At 46.0% G+C, this 20,480-nt stretch overlaps 1 protein-coding gene across 3 annotated transcripts in view; it reads right to left on the reverse strand.

Moving 5' to 3' along the window:
- Positions 1-1,548: 1,548 nt before the first annotated feature.
- gramd4a (GRAM domain containing 4a) overlaps positions 1,549-20,480 on the reverse strand; it is a 30,464-nt gene continuing 11,532 nt past the window's right edge. Inside the window, exons 1-18 of one of the 3 annotated variants that reach the window (XM_072377095.1) lie at positions 13,596-13,865; positions 12,026-12,146; positions 10,674-10,735; positions 9,515-9,650; positions 9,268-9,293; positions 9,042-9,133; positions 7,546-7,637; positions 7,420-7,468; positions 7,272-7,343; positions 7,146-7,189; positions 6,948-7,057; positions 6,632-6,786; positions 5,828-5,845; positions 4,911-5,055; positions 4,736-4,829; positions 4,528-4,618; positions 4,383-4,451; positions 1,549-2,513 (exon numbers count right to left, since the gene is read on the reverse strand). In XM_072377095.1, the coding sequence (XP_072233196.1) occupies positions 2,403-2,513; positions 4,383-4,451; positions 4,528-4,618; positions 4,736-4,829; positions 4,911-5,055; positions 5,828-5,845; positions 6,632-6,786; positions 6,948-7,057; positions 7,146-7,189; positions 7,272-7,343; positions 7,420-7,468; positions 7,546-7,637; positions 9,042-9,133; positions 9,268-9,293; positions 9,515-9,650; positions 10,674-10,735; positions 12,026-12,146; positions 13,596-13,698 (1,590 nt within the window). In that variant the 5' untranslated portion in view covers positions 13,699-13,865 and the 3' untranslated portion in view covers positions 1,549-2,402. Of the gene's footprint in view, positions 2,514-4,382; positions 4,452-4,527; positions 4,619-4,735; positions 4,830-4,910; positions 5,056-5,827; positions 5,846-6,631; positions 6,787-6,947; positions 7,058-7,145; positions 7,190-7,271; positions 7,344-7,419; positions 7,469-7,545; positions 7,638-9,041; positions 9,134-9,267; positions 9,294-9,514; positions 9,651-10,673; positions 10,736-12,025; positions 12,147-13,595; positions 13,866-20,480 lie in introns of those variants that run through there. The other 2 variants (XM_072377093.1, XM_072377094.1) reach the window with 2 other exon arrangements.

Consider the following 20,480-nt stretch of genomic DNA (forward strand, 5'->3'; position numbering starts at 1 on the left):
CATTCTGCGGTTTATCCGAGCGCGGCCTCCAGCTGAGGCGCTCCTCGGACTCAACAGATTACAAAAAGGCTTCGGTAACGGCGTCCAGACGGCGCCGGGACCCTCGAATATCTGACCCCGAAACAAATCCACTTCTGGGAAGGTTGGCTGAAAACAAAATACAGGCTGAAACTCATAGAAACGGATGTTTACTGATGTTCGAACTGGTCGGCCGCCTCTCTGCACGCTTCATATCCAGTTCGGTCGGTTCAGGCGCCGAAGGGCGGCGAGCGAACAGCCATCTTTCCTTCAGGATCTGCGACTCAGGCTGTTAAAAGCAGATCAAAGTAAATGTCAAGGTGTTTGGTGAGATTTACGATGAAACTAAATCCTGTGCTGATGGGAGCTGCCGTCCTGTAAAGTGTCGGATGTGGTTTGGCATTAAAACGTCTACATGTGGCGCCGTGCTGCAGGAGCAAAGACCAGCTTTGTTCTCGCCGCCGGCGTTTCCGAAGTAAAGTGACGCTGAAGTATTCCGCTGCTCAGCAAAAAACACAAAAACTGACTTTAAGATGTCCAGAAACACAAAGAGGAGCACCGACTGTGGCAAAAAAAGGACAAAATTAAACAGCTGCGTCTTTAGAGCTCCAAATCCTCGTTTATGGACTTTAAACAAATAAATCCTGATTAAATATGGTTACATAACCAACAAGCCTTTAGATTTAAATATCCAACTATTAAATACTGTGAAACTCCTATTTTAAGGTCCTTTATGGACCAGGATCCTTAACTTCAAGTTCCTTTATGATCTGGTTTGAACGCAGCGTTTTCAGACCGTATCTGTGTCAGATCTGGTTTAAACGCAGCATTCAGACCGTATCTGTGTCAGATCTGGTTTGAACGCAGCGTTTTCAGACCGTATCTGTGTCAGATCTGGTTTTCAGACCGTATCTGTGTCAGATCTGGTTTGAACGCAGCGTTCAGACTGTATCTGTGTCAGATCTGGTTTGAACGCAGCGTTCAGACCGTATCTGTGTCAGATCTGGTTTAAACGCAGCGTTCAGACCGTATCTGTGTCAGATCTGGTTTGAACGCAGCGTTCAGACTGTATCTGTGTCAGATCTGGTTTGAACGCAGCGTTCAGACCGTATCTGTGTCAGATCTGGTTTGAACGCAGCGTTTTCAGACCGTATCTGTGTCAGATCTGGTTTAAACGCAGCATTCAGACCGTATCTGTGTCAGATCTGGTTTGAACGCAGCGTTTTCAGACCGTATCTGTGTCAGATCTGGTTTTCAGACCGTATCTGTGTCAGATCTGGTTTGAACGCAGCGTTTTCAGACCGTATCTGTGTCAGATCTGGTTTAAACGCAGCATTCAGACCGTATCTGTGTCAGATCTGGTTTGAACGCAGCGTTTTCAGACCGTATCTGTGTCAGATCTGGTTTTCAGACTGTATCGGTGTCAGATCTGGTTTTCAGACCGTATCGGTGCAGCGATCGGCTGAAGATTTGAGCATAAAAACATCAACAATTCCAGTCCAGAGTTCTGATAAAGTGCGATGAACAAAAAAAAAGAACAAACACCCAGCGGGGGGGGGGCTGTGTCCTCCAGCTGTGCAACCTATCTAAGTGGTAGTCGGAGTTGTGCACGTGACCAGCAGCTCCGCATCCAAAAAGGCTGTTTGTTGAGCAGACAAAGGCAAACACGTCTTACACATATTTCACTGACGCTCACTAACAAACAAACAAAGCAGATGGTCAACATTCGCCGTCCGTTAGCCCGACGGCGGCGACTAACGAGCAGAAGAGTTCGAATATAATACGCAGAAGCAACGTAAACTAACAGAAAGGCTCCGTGTCAGTCGAGTGGCGACAGCTGGCCACTCGGACCTGGGCACGCCTACAGTTTTCTGGGAGGCACCAGTTTAACACGAATGTTTCATTTAGCTGTGACTTATAAAGCTAAAACTTACATTTTTGTTCCTACATGTCTGGCAGATAAAAGATCTGCTGGGCGACCGTTTTACATCCAGGGTCAGAGCTTCATGAGTCTTCCTGAAACAGGAGATGAACGAGGAAGAAAGAGGAAAACGAAGCCACTGGACACCAACAACGCACACATACACACTCACACATGCAAACACAGAAACAGGTAAGCCAGCGAGTCGGGTGGAGTGTGAGGTGGGAGAGGAGAACCAGCCCCTCGTCAGCCCTCTGATGATTGATAAAAACCCCCCCGATCCTCGCTCCTCTGTTAGTGTGGCCCAGCGCCGCCTGAACATGGCGTCCACCAGCTGAACGTGGACGAGGAAGCCCGTGTCCACTGTGAGAGGAGGAGAGGCGTTTGAGAGAATCTTCCAGTTCAGGTGAAGCCCAGGAGGCGCTCTGCCGCCGCCTTTAGCCCCGAGGTGGAGGCAGGCGCTCTAAAGCTCTGCGCTGGCCGGTGGTTTGGAGGTGGTCATGATCTTCATGTACTGAGTGAAGATGGTCTCGAAAGCCTCGTCTCTGTGGATCATGGCACCGAACACCAGTGGCTGGGGGGGGACACAGAGGCTTAGATTTAATCGTGTGGAACACCTAAATAATTACAGCTGTGCAGCATCCAAACAAATCAACAATGTTTGTCAAAATCAGTCCAGATTTGGTTTGGAGCTGCACCACATCACTCAGGAACCAGCTTCGCTGTGACATACTGGACATGCATGATGTCACATTCCTGCAACACTTGCTCAGACGGACCAGCAGATTGTCTGCTGAGTGTGGGATTAGTGGTTCGATCCACTGGTGTGAAGCCCTCCGTATAACTAAGCTAAAATGTTAGATTTTTCCCTGCTTTTGTGTCTTAAGGAGTGACCTTTGACCTTTGACAGTCATCTGAAGTTTGACAAACAAATTAATAATGTTGTCAGGACTAGTTTTTTCCAGCTGCGTCTCCTGGCCAAAGTTAAAATGTTTTTAAGCCATAATAAGTTCAAGGTTAGACTACTGGACTTTATGTCGGCGTCTCCCAGACTTCTCTCAGTCGCCTTAAGCTGGTGCAAAATGCTGCTGCTGCCCGTCTTTAACCAACACTAACAGACCTGTGCACATCCCTCCTGTTCTGAACTCCCTTCACTGGCTTCCTGTCCTTTATAGAACTGATTTTAAACTTTTAATGTTTGTTTTTAAAGCTCTTAACGGCCTCATCCCATCGTATTTATCTGAGCTTTTAACTGTAACCCTGGCAGAGCTCTGAGGTCAACAAATCAACTTTAGCTGGAAGTGTTCAGGTCAAAATAAAAGCCCTGGGGTGACCGAGCCTTTTCTGCTGCTGCCCCCAGGCTCTGGAATAAGCCCCCCCCCCGAGATGCATCTTATTTCTGACCTGGGCCTCTTTAAATCTGGGCTAAAAACTTATTTCAGATGGCTTTTAATACCCAGCAGTATGGTGACTCTTTTATATGATCTTATTCAATTTTGCTGTATTTTATTTTATTGCGTTTCCTGTTATTTTATTGTTTTGTACTTATTCTTTTCTTTATTTATTATCTGCTGTAAAGCGATATTAATTGTTGTAAAGGGCTGTAGAAATAAATTACATTTACATTTACTTAGAAGTGAGGTTCCTGTCCTTTGAACACATGGTTGCTGGTCTGTTAACCTGTCCAGGATGAACCCAGTGTTGGCTCTGGTAGGTTCCAACCCAACTGGACTCTTAACAGGACAATGTGCCTTTAGAAGCAGGATGAATGGGCATTTAGCTCACTAACAAGTCAGTGGTTAAGTATGGGTTATTAAAGGTAAAGTACTTGCCTGAATACCTGGTTATGTATTATGGCAAATCCAACATTTTGTAATGATATTTAAAGTATACAAAGAATCAAATCCAAACATAAGCGTCTCAGTCTGCTCAGAAGTTTGTTTGAGCGCTTCTTTCTCATTTATCTCTTCTCATAGACATTTGTTTCTCACAGTTTCACTGCTTTTCTCGCCATTGTTTGCATTCGCTGGGAATAAATCTAAATAACTGGTCAGATGTTCATTAGGAATGAGGGAAAACTTGTTTGTCACGAGCTTTGATGCCGTTTAATTTGTTTAAACAGTTAAAGAGGTCTTTAATCTTTGGGTTTTTGGTTTTTTTTTGTGCAGTTTGCATCCGGCGTGCGTCTCAGAGCCAGCTGTGCAGTCATGAATGCTGCATTATTTTCAGACTTGAATGTGACGTGTCTCACTGTATTTTCATGAATGCTTAATTCGAAACACAATAAATCGTGTAGAACACTTAAATAATTACAGCTGTGCAGCATCCTGCTAAAAAAGGTGACGGAAATGTCTCCTCTGACCCCTAAAGAACCTGGCGTGTAAGTTCTGACCCAGTTGACCCTTTCGGGAGCCATCAGCATGCTTTTCACTGCTTTTCTTACCTTCTGAGTGGAAGGAGTGGCGATAGAGATGCCCATCCCGCTCCCCGGCAGGACCGACAGCACCTTGTACTGCGGGACAGAAAGTCAGATCTGATCAGACTGAAACGCACAAGTCACTCGACACCAAAGACGTTCTTGACGTTACCTTCTGTATGTCTGTGATGTCCACCAGCTTGATCACTTTGTTCTTCTTGGAGGAGCTGGATCTGGAGCTGGAGCTCTCAAAACACAGATAACTGAGAGAGAGACAGAGATCCGAGTCAAATAGTCCGGATGAAACAGGCTGAATTCAGTCAGTCAGGCGTCCAACAGGAAGCTCTGATGATCGGACACGAGGCGGATGAGACACTTACTTCTCTGTGACGAAGAGCACGCCGTTCCTGATGTAGTCTGTGGGCATCTTTCTGTCTCTGTTGATCAGGCAGCACCTCCAGCCGTTCTCACACACTGCGAACCAACAGGGAACATTTTTTAGTTGGACTTCTGACACTTAAAATGAAGCTGGTGAGCTGTAATGAGTCCCCTCACCCGCCAGAGGGCGCTCTGACTCCGGCAGGTTGAAGATCTCATGAAAAGCTCCTTTTTTGGTGCTGTGAGAGCGACCCGTCTCCTCCTCTCTGTTCACGCCAGACGGGACGGTGGCGAGGCTGCTCCGAGACACCACCGGCTGAACCTGGCGAGAGATGGGAGCGAAAACAGGAGGAAAAAAAGAAAAATAAAGGAGACAACGGGATGACGGGAGAGCAGACATCAAGAAAAAAAGGAAGAAGGTGCAGAAAATGAGTGAAAAGGAGGACAAAAAAACAGAAAACAGTTCAGATTACTGCGGGAATCCCTCCACATCAGCCTGAGAGGCCTTCAGCCTCGAAGAGCTCCTTATTTAAACATTGCAAAATGTGCGCTTTGTTGCATCAGGCTCAGGTGTAACGTGCAAAGCTGAGAGTGAGGCCATCATTCACTCAGCATACGCACCAGACAGTAAGTAAACAAACCAGAAACACCTGCTCGTTAGTAGAAAAATACTGAGTATCTCACTGAAAATGCACCCTCATTCTTAAGGGGATCAACTAAAAAAAAAAAACTAACAACAAGTTAAACTCTAGGGTTCATTTACTATGTGCAAAGGGGGATGGGAGGGTTTTAATGAGCTAACATGGGATTAAATTACTCCGTAAACATACGGCTACCTCTCACAGAGCATCTACACCAATGGATCAAAAATGTCAGCAGTGTGGCAGCTGTTAGGTAATGCAGAGAGAAACAGTCCACTGCAATGTTAAAAAGCATGAATAAAAAGGATTTGGTGACAGTTTGATCCATTCACAATCACTGCCGGCCGGTCTCGTGTCAAGCATCACGCACGCTCGCACGCACGCTTTAAGGTGAGCTGGCAGCACACCCAGGCACAGAGGAGGAACCAAAGGGAGACACACCAGAGCCCCTACCTTCTCAATGCAGGAGAGCTGAGAGAGAGAAACGACAGAGTACAGCTGTGACTGAGGCCACAGCAGAGACACCACAACAGACAGTGAGCAGCTGAGCTGTGACGGATCCCTGAGAGGAAGGAGGGAGGACGCGCTCCTCTCCCGCTACTCTGCTATCTGGGATGCTTAGTTAGCTTTAAAACCTGACGGGAAACACCTGGCAGAGTGGGAAAGCTCATCATCTTGACTTCTGACCCGGTGGAGCTTCGGCTGTTCTGGTAGCAAAAGGCTACATAAACTTTTAGGATGAAGAAATATTTGCTATTCGTTTATATTTCAGATGAAATGGATGTTTTGGTAGATTTTAAGCCACCATTATTCCATTTTATTTGGAAGAAAAGGGCTTAAGAACTGCTTTAAAACTCCCAAATTTGCTGGTGAAAACGTCACAGAGACGCAGTAGAACAGCCCCCCCGTTCAACCATGAATGTGCAGCTCTTTTCAGAGCAGTCGTTCACAGTTAGCATGCTAGGTTATACACGGCCATGCTGTTAAAGTGTGTTGTTCTGAGTTATTTTCCTGCTAAAAGAACCGTACGTGATGCATTCAATGGCCCTGAACAGGAGGAATCCAGAGCTTTAAAAGTCAAGATGACGAGTGAGCACCAACTCTCAATAAATTGGGTTTTAGTTTGTTATTTAATCCTCAGGAGTTCCACATATTTCTTTAAAAGTGCACAAACGTTCTGTTTAAGCTTCGTTGGATCATCTGTGGCATTAAAGAAGAAGCCTTGAACAGGGAGGGAAGAAGCTTGCTTCTTCTTACCCGCCGCGACAAGGTGGCGTTGGTCCTCTCTTTGAGCTGGGGGTCGGTGGGAAGACTGTTCCACACTATGAACGGCGTGTCATACTTGTCCCGAAGCTTTGGGCAGCTCTTAAACAGGAAGTCTATGATGAAGAACTTGATGCCGGCGTAGACACCTGCAGAGAAGAAGGATGGAGGAAGTTAGCACATGAGCTGACTGTTTAAAGCTTTTATCACTGATCTGGGTGAATTCCTCTCACCAGCTCCCTTCCAGTAACTTTAACACAAATATTCTTATTATGGACTCCAGATGTGTATGAATGTGTGCATCCCTCACCGATCATGAAGCCCATCAGCTTGTAGGGAAAGACGCAGGAGGAGATGAAAGCCACCCACAGGCAGATGTAAAGCTTCCTGGTGCTCTCGGGCTGCACCCACATGAACAGGCTGACAGATAAAGGGGGGGGGAGGTTTAGATTTTATGCACAGTGCTGCTCATCTGGCGTCAGCTCCAAAGCAACGTTTAAAAACCTACTTCTTAATCTTCTCCAGAACATCTGCCATCTTCCCAAAAAGATTCTGCAAAGAGGAGTTGAGTGAGGAGTTGAAGCTGCAGCATTTCCTGACGTCTGTAAACTCATTTCATGAATGTGTCGCGTACCTGAGCTTTCTGTGCAACATCGAGCACAAGCTGGAACTTCTCAGATACAGTCAGGTCTTCCTTTGGAGGCTCCTGCACGAAAAACAGTAAAAAACTGCATCAAACGTCCTTCTGAAGCAGCGAATCAGAAGGAAGGAACTCGTCTTACCATTGGCTCTGAGACCTCAGGCACAATGCTCCACTGGATCCTCCAGCCTCTGCAAGAAGATGGAAATATCAGCACATATGAGCCTCTGCAGGGAGGACACACCTGTGAGGTGATGGGTGCTTTTACCTGGCGATGAGGTAATTCAAGGACAGGCGCAGGATCGCCAGGAAGAGGAACATGGGGAGGGCCCAGCCATGCCAAGCAGCATTCATGTAAATCTGGAACCAAAGGGAACAACGTACCATTTTCACCCGAATACGGTCACAAAATCATTCTCTAAGCTAACGAGGTTCAGCGGCAGGCTGCAAAGGAACAGCAGGCGGTGAAATATAACGTTTAAAAGTCATTTCAGGGTTTAAATCTTCCTTTACAGATGAGTATATTACAGGCATAATTCATAGATCGCATTTATCCATCAACAGATGGGACTTTAAGTGTGGAGCAGCTTCAGTTTATGGAATAAAACCTAATTTTGTGTGAATATGCAGCAGATAAACCTCTTTAAATAAAGTTATTTTATTACCTGAACCCAGTTTCTCTTTGCTTTGAACGTTGTGATGAGATTAAATGTTTATATGAGTGAATCGGTTTGCTTTCAGGAACTTTAAGTTTCCTTTCACGGCTCTATTTTTACTTTAGGAGGATTATAAAAGGCAGAAATGTATTATATTATATTATATTTAATGATGTAGAAGGAAGAAGTGGAACGTAAGGTCACAGTTTTCAGCATTTTTTCAGACCTCTTCCTTGTGATATCTGCTCTGTCCGATTCAAATTAAGCTCAGAAAATGTTTCTTTTGAGTCACTTCGTCTGAGCTGCAAAAAGCTTTTATTTTGAAATTTCCTTCAGATTAACTCAGGCTTCATTCCACAAACATCTGTTCAAACTGAGCATAAAGATTAATTTTATTCTGATTCCAACAAGAGTAACAGGGATGGAGGATGTTTCAGGACGTTGACACTAATGTGGGATCATTTCTGGACAATGAGCTCCTCCTGCTCCACAACCAGAGTCTCTGCAGCCCAGAAAACATCTGGGAGCTGAGGAGAAACATCTGGACTGCAGCAGGTTGGTCCAGCAGCTGGACTTTGTCCTGCTGAAATATGCGAGGCCTTCCCTGCAGAAGGGAGCAGATGTTGCTGTAAAACCTGAAGATAGCCTTTCCAGATGTGCAGGTTTCCAGGATCCTGTTCACATGTGGCTTCTTATCAGCATGGCAGAGCTTTAGCCTGCGTTTGTGGAGCTGTGTTCTGGGAATATTCGATTACCTACAGCCCATAACATCGATAAAAGATTCACCATCATCCACCTTTACTTCTGAGCCTCTCGAAGGAGCTTTTTCCATCACTGACCTGCTGCAGATTAACCTGATGTTCCTCCAGATGTTTATTTCTAGGCTTTTTGTTGCCTCTGTCTCAACTTCTCAAATTCTATATTCTTCACGAAACGTCTCACTTCCAGCATTTGATGCGTTTCCTGTGCTGAACTTTGAATAAACTCTGGGTTTATTCCCACTTTACACCTTCCTGAACTGGGCTTGTACACATTAGACCTTAATGGATGCAGATTAGTGTCACTTAAAATCATACTTTACACTGAAGAGAGAAAGGTTTAGACTCACAATGAAGGCAATAGCTGAGGTGTAGACAGAGTGCCAGTTAGATAAGGCGGAGAGGTTCCTTAAGAAGTTGGTGACAGGCCTGGCTCCTCGCTCTGAAGCAGAACACACAGTTTATGTCAAACACACTCTGTGTCGGTATTTTCCTTTAAATCATTACACTTTATGGAACAGGAGGACTTGTGGGTGTAAAAATGTGTGAGCGTTCAAAGCTTGTTTGTTAACTCACTGAGTCGCCTCATGTTTTCTGTCAGCCTGGAGGGAAAACACAGAAAGTGAAGGTGAGAATAGGCACAAGCAGAGAAAAGGCAGTCAAACTGTGGCCTTGGTCCGTCTGCTGTGACTCACTCTGCCTCACAGAGAAGGAGCCTCCGACTCTTTGTCCTTGATGGAGTCTAATTCTACTGCAGCTGCAGCAGCAGAAGTATTTCACGTCTCCCTGAGCAACAGCGGGTCAAAGAGCTCATCTCACTCACCTTTTAGCACTTAGCGGCTCCTCGGCCTCCACAGTGTTTTCCTCTGGCTGGAAGCGGAAGTCTTCGATGTAAACTCCGAAGCGCTCGTACAGCCACTTCTGCAGCCGTGAACTCCAAACCTCTTTCTGGATTTTATCTGTCGGAACCGACCGATAAAGTTAGATAAAGTTTTGAATCACCTTCATCAACGATTGAGCTAACATCCCCGTGTAGATGCTGAGAAAAGCCGAGTTTTCAGCTAATAGCTCTTTGGGAATCACCTTGTTGCTGCAGAAATCCTATTTTCTGTCTGTCAAACTGTGTTTTCTTTGCTGTTTTTCATAGATGCAGCTAAAGAAATGGGAACAAATTATGTGTCTTTGTAACAAAGTGCCTAAAGATCCAGTTTAAAATGGCTTCTTTGCTAAGTTGTCTGTTCTGTGTCGACACAACACTGGTTCATCCCTTGAGTTAGGAGCCTTTTTTCTGCCTGAATGCTTCATAGCTCAGAGTTAAGTGGCTGAACAAAGAAAAAACACTGAAAATGCTCAGGAACAAGGACTGAAAATGAGGGAAAAAGCAGAAAATATCCAAAGAAAAACTGTGAAAGAGCTTCAGAAAGCTGCAGAACTGTTGATCAGGACACTTTAAAGGTTACAGAAAGCTGCAGAACTGTTGATCAGGACACTTTAAAGGTTACAGAAAGCTGCAGAACTGTTGATCAGGACACTTTAAAGGTTAAAGAAAGTCTGGCTGCTTGGATGGAAACTGAAAGAAATGAGTTCAACTCAAAAACACGCAGCTGGAGCTCAGACATGTCTGCCCTACATGAAGCGATCTACAATCATAACCCATTTTCCTAAATTAGTCTCCCACACACACAAGTCACTGGGTCACTGGAAGTCAAACTATGAATTATTCACACACTTGACGCACTAATGAGCTCCTTCCTCCCATCACTGATATGTTTGAAACTCCTGAGGCACATCTGGGTAAATAAGATTAAAGCTTTGACGCTTTGCTGTTTGCTCATCGTGCTTCTAGCTGCTTGCCACCTTTCAGCCCGACAACAACCCACAGACACTCTGTTCTTATCGAGCGCCGCCTCCCCTGCACGCACACAAACCCACCGAGAGGACGTCCCCCAGCCCTCATTTCCTGCCCCCCCGCCGGGTCCTACCTGTTCCATTGTTGGAGGGGGACTGCTGTTTTCGAGGAGGCTGCGGCGGAGAGTCCTCCAGTCTGAAAGGGAGAGACGCAGAGAAAGAGGAGGTTTGTTAAGTGTCAGGAAGTGCAGATAAACAGCAACATGTGACACAATCTGAGACTGAAGGGAAGCCTTCACATGGTCACATCAAACACTGGCGTCAGATTTTACCTTTAATGCTTTAATCTCAAACAAATCTTCATCTTCCCTCCAACCAACCCTCACAGAGTGACTTTGGAGGCATTTTACCAGAGACCCGGCGCTCGAGGGCCCCTCATTTGTTTCGGTCTTTCTAATTAAACTGTTAGCATATATCCACTGAAACCGCAGGACAGATGGAGGCAGAGGTGCAGCGCTAATATGGCGTCCCGTGGGAACAAGGCTTCTGCGCTGGCTCCTCAGAGCTGTCGGTTCATTTTCTAAAAACAAAACGGGCTGAAAGCTGGTGAGGAACGTTTGCTGCTCTGCGTGAGGTCCAGCTAACAGTATCAGGTGTTGTTTGAACTTTAAACACGAGGCGGCGTGTTCTGTTGATTCTCAGAGACGCTGATGTGAAGCAAAACGTTCATATGTTCCTTTTCTTTTACCGATTCAACAAACTGCTGTTCGGTTTTAGCTGGGATGGACTCCAGCACCGCGGCCCTGAGCTGGAAGAGTTTTAAAGAAAAGAGAGCTGCTATTTCTGATCAGCTAAAGAACCATTGAACTCATTCTAGGTTCAAGGGTCACTTTGGTAAGTGTTTAAGTGTTTAAGGTCAGAGCTTCTTCAGGAATGCAGGCGAGATGGAAGAAAGCTCAAAGCCGTCTTCATATCCTCCACCTGTCAGCACCTGGTGGCTGGAGGCAAACACCTGTCAGAGTTCACTGGCTTTCAGCAGCGGTCAAACAACGCAGGAACAGTTTTAATCTCCCTCAGAGCAGCTCTTTTAGTCACTTATGACCTAATTCTGTGTCTGGATCACGCTGAATAATGAGGCTTCTGACAGAAGTCCTGCTGCACGCTCCTTCGCCGCCGTGCTGATAATCACCTGCAGATCGTCGGTGGAATTTCCCACCGGCAGTCGGGGGTCACCTCACACACACACAGCCAGCGTGTGACAGCGTGCACTTGGCAGGTCAGACTGGCGTGCGATTCGATCCTGTTTTTACCCGTTCCGTCTCCCTCAAAGCACGCACCTCCTTGTGGAATTCCCCGCCTCCCGAGCAGCTGACACTTCTATTTATAGCAGACCTTAAGAGCACGAGCGCTGGCTCGCACTCTGAATCCAACTTGACCCACGATGACCCCGTTTTAACCTCCCAGCCCGTCTGGCCTCCCGTCTCACCTGGTTTTGAGCACCTCGTTCATCTTCTGCTCCAGGTCCATGCGCTTGCTCCGCTCTCTCTCCAGCTCCTGCCGCAGGGAGTCGATGTTGGTCTCTTCGCGCAGCTTCCTCAGCTCCTCCTCTGGAATGAAACCACACAAACCCTGGAGATCAGCAGCTTATCCTCATATTCTCTTATGAAATTTCACAGAATCAGGCCTGGAGGAAACTAAAACACATATCTTTTCATTTGAAAGAGATTTTCCATCTAATCCACTTCCTCCTTGTCAATCAGCTCCTGCCATCAGCTGGTTTCGGGTATCTGGACTTTCTGAGCCCGGGTGCAACATCAGCAGAGTTTCCTCTCGGCTTATTGTCCCCGACTAACAGGACACATGAATATTGGAGGAGGGAGGCCAATAAAAGCGCTCACGCAGGTTAGATCTCCTTAAATGTACCCTAATAACACAAAAACCCTGCTGAACAGGAGCTGCGGACATAAAGGAGGCCTGTCTCAGGAATCCATCTCCCACCGTCTTTCTCACAGTCTCAAACCTCGCTATTGTCCTCCATCTCTGCCCATTAAATCTAATTAAACATTCATAGCCTGAGCCTCCTGCAGCTGCTGTTCTTCCTGGGAGAGCACACCCTACCTCCACATCACGGCCTCATATTTTCCCCTCCAACATTTCTGCTGAGTAAAAGCAGCCGAGCTCAATTTCAAATCCAGTTTTAGAGGATTCCTTTCCCTCTTAATGTGTTCATACACCCCCCAACAGCGTATCCCCCACCCATCTGCCAACATAAGCATGCGTTCAACAAGCTGGTTAAAGGTTACAATGAGCTAAGCAGCTTAATGTTTGCCAGGCTGTCCCATGCCAGAAGTTAGATGCAGGAGCAGCAATGCACCCTGGTTGGTGTAGTCAGAAGAAGTTGATGGTAAAAAGCTCCCAGATCCTTCCTAACACCACAGAGAGAGATGCCTCATTTCAGCAGCATGTTAGAAATAGGGCAGCCAGTTTGTGATCCAACACAATATAGAAGTGTGTCAGACAAAGAGAGATGGAGCACAATCATTCCCCTGCTCCACAGAGGCCCTCTGCATCAGATACCATATTAATAACTCTGTCAATATGTCTGTTCTGCCTCTAAAATTAGACTGTAGTGTTTTAAAGAAGTCCTCAGCCCGTGTTACAACACCACAGGATCTCTTTGGACATCATGAACACCAGCAACACCATTTATCTGCAACACAGAGGAGGGATTAAGCAAATGCCATGAAGTGTCGCTTTTAATCACGCTGACCTTCTCTGCCGCGCCGCTTTCCTTGATACACAAACTCATGTGATGATTAAAGGGTTATGGTTCGACGTGGAAAGCAGTCAATGGACGTTACTGCGGCTGAGGTGAGTCGTTTTAATCCACAGCCTCATCAAACTTTATCAGGTGAGAAAGAATCACAAACCACGGGGTGTAAAAGCAATTAGCAAAGTCATCCTGAGTCAGAAGAAAGGCAATAAAATGAGTTTCTACACGGTCCATGTCCGCCTTCCTGCCTGCAGACTCCTGCGTGTGAAGCTGATAAACTTACTGAGGCTGAGGTTACTTTTATGGCTTCTGATCCTATCGACAGCTCCGCTGTAGAGCAGCTCGAAGCTGTCGATGGTGCAGTCCTCCATCTTGCACATGCCCATTCGCCTCTGCAGCCGACCGGTTCCTGGGAGGCTCACGCAGGACCGGGACGGCAGCGTGGCCGCCTTGGTTTTTTCCTGAAATCGAGCCACGGCTTCAGGTTCCTTTCGTCCGGCCCAGCTGGTTTTTGCCCATCAAAGTCAAGGTGCACGGCCCCGAGTATGTGCCGCATCCAGAGCCTTCGGGGCAACAACAAACGCCTGCTGTGACGGCAGAGCGATGGTCAGCGGTCAGAGCGAGCTGGTGGAGAGAGGAGGGCAGCAGAGGTGGAGAGAGGTGGGGCTTTGCACACTAAGAGGGCCTGGAATCTCATTTCCAAACCCAGAGACACAAACCCTGCGCGTGTGCACGAGCGTGTGCACGAGTGCTTTTGTTTTCGGTGTAAATTCAGGTGTGCGTGCGGCAGGACCAGCAGCTGCGCATCATTTCTGTGCACAAAGCGAGAAACAGCCAGCGTTTCCAGAACCTGAAAGGAAAAGTACTGCGAGACTTTTTCAATCCGGGCCAAAGACAATGGCTCCTTTCATTAAAGCAAGGTGGGGGGGGGGCCGGGTGTTCAGAGAAACAGGGGCAGAGTGAGAGCTGCTTCGAACTGGCCTCTCATTGTTCACATTCACAACAATGTTTGCCAGAACACTGGCTGACTTGGGCAGAAAGGAAAGTTGAGTTTTGTGGCGTCCTGCCGATCTGCAGATGGGACCGACCAATGAAAAGGAGGCAGGGCGTGCAACAACTACTTATCCTCTCATTTGAGCTTTCGCCATCATTCTACACCCTATTTTTCTCAAACTTATCTAAAATTCTCCTCCCACTCTGGCCCTCCTTTTCCTGGATGACCTAGATTTCAGCCCCCCCCCCAACATGGAGATGACTTCATTAACTCCATCTGAAACTTCACAGCTCTCTCTTCTTCGCTGACATCTTCTTCACGTGGCGTGCAGCCAGTGTGGCGGAGATGCTGATGTTGGAGGCTTTGTGCTGAAGGGGGGGGGGGGTGTTTTCTATAATTCAGCGGTCTGTCGGCGGGGAGGACACCATCTGCTTGTTTGGAGAACAGTAATCACATCATAGATTTCTTTACATCAGATATCGGGTCTGCCCCGAGCGACGGGAACCGAGAGCTTTCAGGGGAACAGTTAAGAAAACAAGAGCAGCTTCCAGAGTCAATAAATAACATCTGGATTTAGCAGCTCACAGCCTCTGATCGTGGAGCTTCTCAGGAAGACTTTGTGAGGGTTTTTAAACTGTGGGAACACCTGCCACAACAAACCATGAAAAGTGTGGGCAGTGGAGCTGTGAGTGAGCCGTTTTCAGCTTGTTGCCGACAGCTTCAGAGCCTCCATGAGAGTAAACAGAGCCAGTCCACCTCCACCTCCACCTCCCAACGACTCCTTCCTGTAGAAACACGCTCATCTATGGCAGAAAACGCAGCCTTTCAGCTCAGAAACTACTTTAAATCGACACCATCATGTGTTTTCCATCTTTGCTGATGATCTTAATTTAAAAAACAAACATTCAATGATCTTAAAATGGAATAAATGTGTCTGTAATGAGTAATTTAGCTATTTGGCGTCACTTTAACTTCTGTAAAACTTGTTTAAATGTGTCAAAGGTCACAGATTCCTGTCTTCACCTCCCCCCCCCCGTACAGGCTTCTCATAAGATGATAATAAAAAATGGGGGCGCTTATTCCCAGGTCGCACTGCTGGATCTAGTTGTAAAACTGAGCCGCAATGCCCCAAAAAAATAGTCCCGATCTGAAGCGCTGCACGATTTACTGGCTTTATGATGTAAAAACAGAGCTTTGTGGTGGATTGGTTGGTTATGAGGGAAAAACCATCAGATTTAAGGCCTTTTTTCTGCAAACAAACGTTACAAAGAGCACATTTATAGATTAAGAATGTAAAATATTGGTTCCATAGCAGCAGAAATGAGCCAAATCTGGACCTTAAAGAGTTATTTCTCATGTGACTTGAGTCTAAAAGTCATTTTATTAAACTAAGACATGAGATGTTAACATTAAGAAGTCGTTTCTTCAGCATAGGCTGACTCTGTGTTCGTATATTTCAGTCTGTAACCGTTCACTGACACACTTCCTGATGTTGGAGGCCGGTTTATGTTCGTTGCTCGTGGGGTTTATCGAGTTCTGGATGGAACAGCCGGAGCAGAGCCGCATTACAGGCCGGATCCCATTAGCTTTCACTCGTGCTGCTGCAGGTTTGTGTTCCTCTGCCCAGTGGGAAGTAGGCCAGCTGCTAGGACACCATCGATCAGGCGGACTGTGGAGCTCAAAGCCTGGCCTGCCCCCCCCCGTGCTGACCTTCAACACATGACCGCACACCCACCCGCATCTGGACCTTTCCAACTTTATGGAACTGGTAAAACCAATAAAGTCCAATTAGGGGACGGCCTGTCTGCTGCACAATGTAACAGGAGTATGGATGCATGATGGTTCCACTTTTAAAGAGAAACTAATCACACAAAAATGGAAATAAAGTTCCAATAATATACATATTTCAGGCTTTTTCTGAAGGGAGGTCAGAGAACAACCGTACAGAGAGGAGCAGCAAAGGCTCGGCACGTTAAGCCTGCTGATATAATGACACGAGGTGAGTTCCAGCAGCACTATCTGCTGCCTTTTTACCACTTGTAGGAGGGTCAGTTCAGTTCAGCTCAGCCCAGATACCCGAGGGACAGATTTCCCTCTGCTTTTACATCCATTACTATAACGAGCTCTGAACCATCACAGAGAGTGTGCTCTCCAAATGCCGACTGTGACGCGCAGCTGCAATTTATCTCCAATATTCACCTTCACCGCATCATCCACAGGGCATCTGAATAATTAATAACAAAGAACATAACAAGGAGGCGCTCCCTCTTTGTTTTGGGCTTTTAGAAACAACAGAATAATTCCATCTTTTCCATCTCCAGACGTCTGAATCTGGCTGGTTTGGCTCAGGGAAAACGTCACTCAGAAGTACATTTGGTTTGTTCAGATGCAGCTTCACAAACCTGAGCCGTGCTGCCATGAACGAGACAAAAGAAGCTGGTTCTGCTGCTCCATCTTTTAACGGCTTCACACAAAGAATCCCTCAAAGGAGAACAACCTCGACATGAATCATATAAAACATAAAAACTGTAGTTTTATAGCAGCCGGCAGTAAAAACAGGACAGCCATCACTGGCTTAGACAGAATGCAGCGTGAGGCAGGGAGTTTCATTAAAATATTCAATATTAGCATGGATCAAAGCTTTGAGGCAATAACCACACTCTTATAGTACAAATTTGGATAAAAACCATTTGTGCTCCTTTAGATGATCCATCAACTTCACTGTTGAAGGTGACTCAGTAGCTTCATGTCATAAAATACTATTTAAAGCCTATAAAAATGTAAAATAATTAATTTTTCCAGGTTAGGAGACACTCAAAGGAGTAAGAAAAGGGAGTTTATGAGTGAACTGCCTGTCTGCAGTGGTTCTGCAATGGATAAAGACCACATTAAAAGAGAAAAAAGCATTAAATAAGAACCTGAAAAGCAACAGGCTGTCAGGACTACAATTTCACGTCCTCTGAATCGTAGCAGCCAATCAGGACAGCTTCCATCTGGGATGGACTCGCTGGTGAAGGTCGGAGAATTTATTTCAGGCAGCAGAGAGCGACATCAGTGAGACACAGAGAGGAAACACACCCACGCTCTGTGGAAAAACATCCAGCAACAACTGATTTCTGGGGTTAAATGAGCACCTTTTGTTGTGCTTTTCCTTTGGAAATGCAGCTTTTAAAGGCCAAAACATGTCTTTGATTTTCCTCAAAGTGACAGAAACAACACGAGTTTAAAAGTGAAGCTGAAATATTCTCGGCTGAGGAGATGAGAAGAGTTTCCATGTTGATCACACGCTCTTCCCCCAGGAGGGATTCAGGACTGCCATTGCTTCCATTATTGATGTTTTAATACAGTAGTTTTGCCTTTTAAATGTCATGAAACCACAGCTGAAGCTAAACAGTGAAAAATACTGCCTGATTGTATCTTTTAGATCTTTCTTTAAGCTGTTCAAACATTGATTCTACATTGGATCAGAGCTCCGATTGAGCAGCAACTGTGTCAACAAAGACTGTAAAGTTGTTTAGTTGCTTTGCAGAAATCCCAGTTTTTAAAACTCACGCTAATTATAAAGAAGATAGAAACATTACTGGATGTAAAAGGAGTTTCAGAAGTAAAGACGAAGCGATGGGTGAGAGTTCCCTTATTGTTGTTAGCATGTTCACGAGTCATTTTTTACACTAGATCAAATTCTGACCTTAGAGCTGCACATAAAACAGGATAAAATGGATCAACTGTAGGTTCAGTAAAGAAAATCTACAGCAAAGTGGTTTGAAGTATTTTAATTTCGTAACAATGTTGTAAAACACAACAAAATGAACTAAACACACCAAGCATGGTGCAAGAAAATGATGATTAGCTTAAAAATGAAAAACTGGCTCTCAGAAACGTTACAGATTGGGCTCCACGATGGAAACTGTGACTTTGGACAGTGGAGCAGATTAATCTTGTGGCGCAGCTGCAGGCCTGCTCACGGTTTGCTGTGGCTAGTTTTTTGGCTAATCGCTAATTTAACGTCTTCCATGTTAGCGAGCGACTGAGCGGTCTTCAGACGCCGGCTTGTTGGCCGACGGCGTGAAGCATTGTGTGCGAATGTAATGACTCGAGGCACTCGCCATTGTCCTGATGCTGAAGATGCGCTTCAAACGCGGCACAAACACAAAGGAAAAGACGAATGGCAGCTAATTAACGGTTGTTCACGAGTCTCGAGTTAAAGTAAAGTCTGGAGTCTTTTGGGGCTAACTTTTGAGTCCCTGGAAATGACTTTTATTGATTGATATGAAGTGAGGAGGAAGAGGGAACAACCTCACTTCATACATTTATAATCCCATTATAGCATTTTATTTTCCTCTATTACCAGAAAAGCCATTACACAACATTTAAAGCCACAACGTCTTGCTAAAAGGAGTGTTTTGTTTCACCCCGCTAATCACATTAGCTCAAACTAAAGACAAGTCTGTATTCGTTTGTTCTCAACACATAACTGAGGGAATGACGTCCAAGCACCTATGTAGCAGGCTAAACTGTGCATGCAGCCGCATGCACCGAGCGGCCCATTGTTTATTGTTCGTCCAGGAAAGCCAAGATGAAAATGAAGGAGGAAAGCAAACAAAAGTGCAGCGAATACTCAATAATAAGACCACAAGGCTGAAAGCACGGGACTCCATTAGGTGCCGAATTATTCCCCGAAGCACGATTACGTCGGCTGGAGATGGGATGGAGAGAGAAATCACCTTTTACAGACGACCAGAGGGCAACGTGTGAGAGAGAAGGAGAAGAAACTCAGCTGGGTGGAGAGGGAGGACAGAGATGAGAAAGTTTGTGAAAGGGGAGCTCATCCTGACAATGAAGCCCGGCCTTTTCACAGAGGACATGGCCCGAGGTATTCCCTTTCACAGCCTCTCCCTGCATCTCACTTTCCCTCTAATAGATGTACAAAGGCAACAGGGAAGCTTACAGTCCATTACACACCACCAGCTGCCCCTGCTCCCACATTAGAGTTCCTCCCTGTTTTCACCAGCTTCAGAAAGGAAAGCATCTGAGCATTTACCCAAAGGTTATGAATAATGCTTCTCTGAGGGAATCATGAGTAATTAATGCAAATGCTGTGCAGTCGGTCCAGAAACTGAAACTAAAAATAGTTTGGCTGCAGCACGCTTCCATCCCCACAGATCATAGCTGTTCCAACCAGCTGCAGCAGGAATATTTGCCATTTTTCTCTCACTTCACTGCAAATGCAAAGGTTTTGAGACGTTGCTACGCTGCCGGCTGAGTTCTACCATCTGGTTTGGTGCTTGGTGTCGTACAAAAAGCAGGTAGCACAGGTGAGAAAGCAGTGAGGAGCGGCAGATCGGTGGCTGAAAGGGAGTTTTCTGTGTCTCACAGGTGGTTCCAACTAAAAATCCTCCTTTTTCACCAGAACTCAGAGCTGAAGGAATCTATGAAACATCTGATAGGGACACCAAAGGAGCTTTATCGCTAGCCCACAGCTAAATAACACGGCCAGAGACGGGGGAAGCCTTGTGATCTGTCATGTGACACAGTCATGTGACACAGCCTCTGTGAGGTACTGAAGTGTTGAGTTTGGCTCATAAGCATCATTTCAGGGGATGGAAAGGGACGGATGTGGATGAAAGGCCTGAGACAAAGCTAACGGGTCAAACTGAGCCTCACCTGAACACTCTGTTAGGTTAAAATACACGGATCTGTAAAAGTCTTTGCTGGGTCACGGATGCTGCTTCATAATATCACGCCTCTTCCTCTCTGCTGTAGCGTGATAAACTGATTAACATCAGCTCGCTGCTGCCTGCTTCCAGGATGCTTCCAGAGTAATTTCAAGGTTGCTAATATACAGAAACCAAACAGGATGTCAAAGCCCATTCCAAATATCACATTACACACTTATCCAAGTTCATTAGACGTCTTGCTCTCATTCGTTTGGCCTTCATACGACGCAACAAAGCAGCAGAATCAGCCTTTTTTTCCATATTGGACAAAAGGCAGCGAGTGAAACCAGCCGACTGTCAAACCACAAAGAAATCACGAGATGCTTCTTCATTGAAGCTGACGCACCATTTATCAGCAACACTTCCCCCAGCAGGAGCTCTCGGGTTTCAAACGTTTGCTTCCTGCCTCGGTTTCACTGGATAACGTGCTTTTTCCAGCAGGTAGATTCCTCATGGA

The sequence above is a fragment of the Leuresthes tenuis genome, unplaced genomic scaffold (assembly GCF_036924035.1).
Source record: "Leuresthes tenuis unplaced genomic scaffold, fLeuTen1.0.hap1 SCAF_23, whole genome shotgun sequence".
NCBI classification, from domain to species: domain Eukaryota; kingdom Metazoa; phylum Chordata; class Actinopteri; order Atheriniformes; family Atherinopsidae; genus Leuresthes; species Leuresthes tenuis.